The sequence below is a fragment of the Oncorhynchus nerka genome, linkage group LG26 (genome assembly GCF_034236695.1).
Source record: "Oncorhynchus nerka isolate Pitt River linkage group LG26, Oner_Uvic_2.0, whole genome shotgun sequence".
In the NCBI taxonomy this organism is placed as follows: Eukaryota; Metazoa; Chordata; class Actinopteri; order Salmoniformes; family Salmonidae; genus Oncorhynchus; species Oncorhynchus nerka.
In genome coordinates this window covers 4080833-4086832 of record NC_088421.1, presented here as the reverse complement: position 1 = coordinate 4086832, position 6000 = coordinate 4080833, and the positions used below count along the sequence as shown (strand labels likewise).

Genomic DNA, 6000 nt, shown 5'->3' with positions numbered 1-6000 from the left:
AAGAACAAATTCTTATTTTCAATGACGGCCTAGGAACAGTGGGTTAACTGCCTGTTCAGGGGCAGAATGACAGAACCTTGTCAGCTCGGGGGTTTGAACTTGCAACCTTCCGGTTACTAGTCCAACGCTCTAACCACTAGGCTACCCTGCCACCCCAGAATAAAAGTATTGCGTTGGTCTAGCTGGAAGCAGAGAGAATAATTACTTTGGACTTTTCAGACTGATTTAATTCTCCAAAATGAATTAATATAAAATCATGCTGACACCAACTAAAATAAAATGTTCCCTTCTAAGAAATGAGCCCAATACCATATCGGTCCATATTATCAGACAGGTGTGTTATTTAGCAATAAGATAGATCATAAACTCAAAACATTATTTGTTACTAGCAACATAGACTATTGCTGACTTGACAGTCCCAAACTTTCCACTGGTACTCAGCCAAGGATGTATATACACTGAATAATGTAGGCCTATCTGTTACAACGGACTCCTGTTACTGCCTACCATGCTATGTTGTTGTCTTTAGGTCTCTCTTTATGTAGTGTTGTCTCTCTTGTCTTGATGTGTGTTTTGTCCTATATTTTATTTTAATTAACTTGTAATGAATAATGTGGAAATGTGGATAAGTATCAAGTCGAAACTAAACTTCTGTCATGGTTAAAACATATTGATACAACAGTAGCTAAGATGGGGATAGATCTGTCCATGATAAAGCACTGCTCTGCCTTCTTAACAACGCTATCAACAAGGTAGGTCCTACAGGCCCTTGTTTTGTCGCACCTGGACTACTGTCCAGTCATGTGGTCAGGTGCCACAAAAAGGGACTTTTTAATTTTTTTTTTTTTTACAATTGCCCCAGAACTGGGCAGCACGGCTCACCCTTAAATGTACACAGAAAGCTAACAATATGATGCATGTCAATATCTCATGGCTCAAAGTAGAGGAGATTTATTGACATGTTGAATGCACCCAGCTGTCAGTTTAAACTACTAGCACACAACTCAGACACCACTGCATACCCCACAAGACATGCCACCAGGTCTCTTCACAGTCCCCAAGTCCAGGACAGACTATGGGAGGTGCACAGTACTACAGAGAGCCATGACATGGCTGCTATTCCACATCAAGTAAATCATGATAGCAGTGAAATAAGATTTTTAAATAGATAAAAATACAACTTATGGGACAGCAGGGTTAGACACTTCTCATTAGGCCATTTTCCCCTTTAACGAAATGGCCTACCCGCTAGAAACTCATTTACTATATGGACACCTTAAAATTGTCTAGCAATATTTTCAGTTAAAAGTATTAAAGTTAAGCTTGCCTGTCAATTACCAAAATGAACGACTTCAGTAAATTACCAGTAGCTTTGCAACCATATGACAGCTCCAATAAGCGCCTTATGGTGAACAAGAGGCTTGTAGATGTACTATTTTGAGTATTCAGTTCATAGTTTGCTGTAGCGGACCTTTTGGGTATTACCTGAAGTAAAGACGTGTCAGTAAGAGACGAACTTAATCACTAGCGAAATGCACCATAACTTGCTAACTGATTTACCGAGCAGGACACAAGTGTTTGATTGACCTCTAGGCTGTATAATAACACACTTGTGATGCTCAGATTAAAGGTCTACATCAACTATAGTTACCCATTTCACTCCTATGGACCTAGAGTTAACAGTTGGCTCCTTCATTGACATGGCACTATTACAAGATACGGTAAAGGACACCCTCTGTGGTGAGAGGTAACATCCTTTATAAAACCTCATGTTAAACTTCTATTGTTATGACCCTCAGTCAGTAGGTCTACAATTGTCAGTATTCATCACTGGTATGAAGATGCTCAGTAAAAGAGCAAAGCACCTCAATAGACTGATACAACATCCATTACTACAGGTCAACACTTAGAAAACAGCAACAAACTTGTGATATTTTTTAATTGTTTTACAAGAAGCCTTGCCTCCAAAATACAGTAGTGTTGTCAACAGAAAAACCAATGTTACAGCTGTGTTGCACTGCACCAGTTTAACACTCTCCCCTCCCTATAAATGTAAAGCCAGGAGGATCTATCAGAGAAGCCAGGAGTCCTGGTCTGAGGCTGGAGGCCGTAGCCTGGGGATGGAAGTGGTTTAGCTCTGGCCTCCCAGGGTGTGCTTGTCAAACAGGTACTCTGCCATCTTGTTTTTGACAGCATCCATCTTGGTGAGGTTGGTGATGTGGTCTCCCAGCTTCTTAATGGCCTCCACCTGCTCATTCAGGTAATGGGTCTCCAGGAAGTCACACAGCTAAAGAGGGAAAACATAATGAATACAGACTATTGTAGATAGAGTAACACACAAGAGCCTGGTGGTAATGGCAGATAATGAGGTGCCTGCAGTTTATTTTTTAACTAGACAAGTCAGATAACAAATTCCTATTTACAATGACATTCTAACATGGCACAGTGGGTTAATCAGGGGCAGAACAGATTTTTTACCTTGTCAGCTCAGGGATTCCAGCCAGCAACCTTCTGGCCCAAAGCTCTAACCACTAGATGACCTGCCACCCCCTATGCATTAGCTGCATTGTGTGTGTATTGTGCATCTGTGGACTATTGTGTGCGTGTTAAGAAACAGGTCACCCAATCCTGTCATTAGTTATCAGAGCTACAACAACCTGATCATCTCCTGGGACAGTACCTGTATTCTATGTGATACATACATGTGATTCCACCATAACTTACATGGGGGTCAACCTTTCCAGAGGCAATCTTATGCAGGTCCAGCAGGGCCTGGTTCACATTCTTCTCCAGCTGCAGAGCACACTGCATGGCCTCCAGCCCATTGCCCCACTCATCACGTTCTGGCTTCTACACAGGACAGAGTGAACACAGGAGGGTTAGGGACAACTAGCAAACGTTAAGGTTTGGAGAAAGTGAACGGAGTTACATCCCTCACTGTTTCGGTTCAGTGGTTAGAGGCAGTATGTTTAGGACTACTCTAGGTTCTCTATATCAACACTCCATGGAGTAAAGACATTTATCAGTCTACAATCTACATGTGTTCCTCGATGCTCAGGTGCTCACCTTGATGTCCTGGAGTAAAATGCGTCCACCTCTCTTGTTCTGGAAGGAGAGTAGCTTGTCGGCGTGCTCTCGCTCCTCGTCGCTGTTCTCCTTGAAGAAATGCGCGAAGCCAGACAGAGCCACATCGTCACGGGAGAAATAGAAAGCCTGGGTGGACAAACAAAACAGTGTGGTTAAAATAAAATAAAAAGTGCCGGACGTGACTGGGCATTATGTTCTTGTTGTGGCAACTAAGCTTGATGATATAGGCATGAATCGGTCTAGTCTGTAGTCTGCTTGGTAATTAACCTGTCAAGGAGTTGTTACGCGCTCTGACCAAGGTAGGATAGATTCCCGGCTTCACTTGAATGCTTTACCAACCTGGAGGGTCTTAATAGCCTTGCCAAGTAAAACTCAAATATGTACTTAACGGAGTTGAGGTTATTGGCTACAGAAAAGTCAGGTGAAAAGTGGAATTTAGGCCCAGGCATAATAACAGGTAGCTCAACAAAACGGTCATCTTGGTAGACTCCTTACCATTGAAGTGTAGGTGTAGGAGGCAAACATCTCCAAGTTGATCATCCGGTTGATGGCAGCTTCGCAATCGTGGTGATAGTTCTGGCGGATCTGAGACTCCATTTTGGCAGATTTTCTTTAATATCTAAAGTAACGGTACAAAAATAGGGTTTATTCAACTATTTTGCTATTATAGTTCAGGTAAGTGTTATGTTATCAATCCAGAATGTTATATAATGCGGGACGAAGGCAGAGGAGTTCCGTTCAATCACTGTTGAAGCAAGAACTTCTTCATGCGTCTTCTCAGACTTGTGAACTGGAAGGAGCCTTGTTCTCTCTATTTATTGTTCCAAACGGAATGCGTCAGTGAAATCCACCCTCACAGAGCGTAGCCAATCACCTTTAGAAATTCAACAGGAACTAGGCGGATCATTTGATGACGATCCCATTCCTCAGGAGTGAATGTAACATTGTGTGTTCTCATGAATTCTTGATAATCGTATGGTTGACCGTCATTGTTCAATAATTGTTTAATCCAAATAAATGTTGTTGTCAAACCAGTCTTTTTGATATGGACCCTGATTTAACTTTCATTGTTCATTTGTTTATCTTTAATGGAAGATTCTTTATCCATGAAATGAAGTGGGCAGAGAACAAACCCCTCTTCACATCATTTAAGATATAATTTAAATATTATTTTGAAATTATCAGTAAATGTAAAAACAAAAAAGCAATATTCACCATAAAGAGACATATCTCCCTCACTAACTTTAAACATCAGCTGTCAGAGCAGGTCACATATCATTGCACCTGTACATAGCCAAATCAAAATCAAATCATAGCCCATCTGTAATTAGCCCATCCAACTACCTCATCCCCATATTGTTACTTATTGTTTTGCTCCTTTGCACCCCAGTATCTCTACTTGCACATTCATCTTCTGCACATCTATCACTCCAGTGTTTAATTGGTAAATTGTAATCACTTCGCCACTACGGCCAATTTATTGCCCTACCTCCCTAATCTTACCTCATTTGCACACACTGTATATAGATTTTTTAAAATTGTGTTATTGACTGTACGTTTGTTTATTCCATGTGTAACTCTGTGTTATTGTTTGTGTCGCACTGCTTTGCTTTATCTTGGCCAGGTCGCAGTTGTAAATGAGAACTTGTTCTCAACTGGCCTACCTGGTTAAATAAAGGTGAAGTTAAAAAAATGTAATGAAAAATGTTTAACAAATTGAAAAGGGATCTTGATATGTAATACGGGACGGGTCTGTTAGGTTTATGTACTCTTCTTTGTATATATTTTGTATTGTTGTGTTCATAATAATAAATAAAAATATATATATAAAAAATATAAATAAATGATGACCCCACTCATTCACATCACCTAAAGCAAACATATGTATTATATTGACAAGAGAGCCGAGTGACCCATCTAACAATGGAAATACATGTGCTCAACAATTGGAGACAGGCAAGAGCAGGTGGGACCATTCTAGCCAATGAGAGGGAAGGCACGGTGTGAACAACACACAGGAACTAGACATTTTTTCTCAAAGTTGCCGGAATGCCATGTGCATCCGCATATATTAGTACATTTGTTAAAGCTTAAACATTACGAAACCTCTATATGATCAAAATCCGCAAGTAATTTGACACTGTTATATACCTCCACACAAAAACGGTTTCATCTCACGCGGACTGATTGTGGGTGGAGTAAATGCTCTTGCCTCGACCTCATCTTAATCTGTTTAAAAAATGTTACTTTGTTTATTACGAGAGTGGATGAATTTACTTGTTTTGACTAATTATGACAAGAGTTAAGAAAATGTTGAGCGATGTAATGACTTTTCAAATAAGTTCCGTTACACGTTATGTCTGATGTTGGCTGACAATTTTTTAGCTACGCTATCCTTACGAACCGCATAGCATATCATTACAGCAGTATGTACCAGTATGTTAGCGTAAAGTTAGTTGGCTATTAATACATCAGGATTAGTTAAGTGGTATAGTCATTGTGCGTTCTCAATGGACACTGGAAGTAGCTAGAAAGCTAGCCAAAGTTAGCCAGTTAGCTTGGGTGCTTGACTGCCGTTGTGAGGTCAAAATGCTCGTATCAACCCTACTCCTCGGGCCAGAGCGGCCAGTGTGGGCTCTGAACGCTCCGAGGGCGAAACGCTTTAAATTTACGAATGGACAATCTGACAACGCTCTGAATTTACGAACGCCGAGAGCGTGCTCTGGCACACCAGATTTAATTTACAAACACACCCGAAATCGTACGATGTCTAGCTAGTAATTTGTTATGCTAACAAGCTAGCAAGACGTTGCATAGCAACACCATCTGGTAGACAGGCGAAGCACTAGTAAGCTCATCTAGAAGTTTACAGTTCTTTTACAGTATACTCAAATGTAACTTTATTTAACTAGG

General features: G+C 40.6%; 1 protein-coding gene across 1 annotated transcript; it reads right to left on the bottom strand.

The window, feature by feature from the left end:
* Positions 1–2047: 2047 nt before the first annotated feature.
* LOC115110056 (ferritin, middle subunit-like) lies at positions 2048–3895 on the bottom strand. Its single transcript, XM_029635386.2, has 4 exons — positions 3583–3895; positions 3067–3213; positions 2725–2850; positions 2048–2287 (listed from the first exon to the last, which is right to left on the bottom strand). The coding sequence occupies exons 1-4, from the start codon at positions 3682–3684 to the stop codon at positions 2132–2134; spliced, it is 531 nt and encodes a 176-aa protein (XP_029491246.1). The 5' UTR covers positions 3685–3895; the 3' UTR covers positions 2048–2131.
* Positions 3896–6000: the final 2105 nt, after the last annotated feature.

Bases quoted from the DNA above. Each gene is read 5' to 3' on its own strand.
- LOC115110056 (XM_029635386.2), bottom strand. From the start codon at position 3,684: ATGGAGTCTCAGATCCGCCAGAACTATCACCACGATTGCGAAGCTGCC. The intron at 3,214-3,582 runs GTAAGGAGTCTA...TTGTCCACCCAG, and splicing joins CCTACACCTACACTTCAATG to GCTTTCTATTTCTCCCGTGA. The intron at 2,288-2,724 runs GTAAGTTATGGT...TTCCCTCTTTAG, and splicing joins CTGGAAAGGTTGACCCCCAT to CTGTGTGACTTCCTGGAGAC.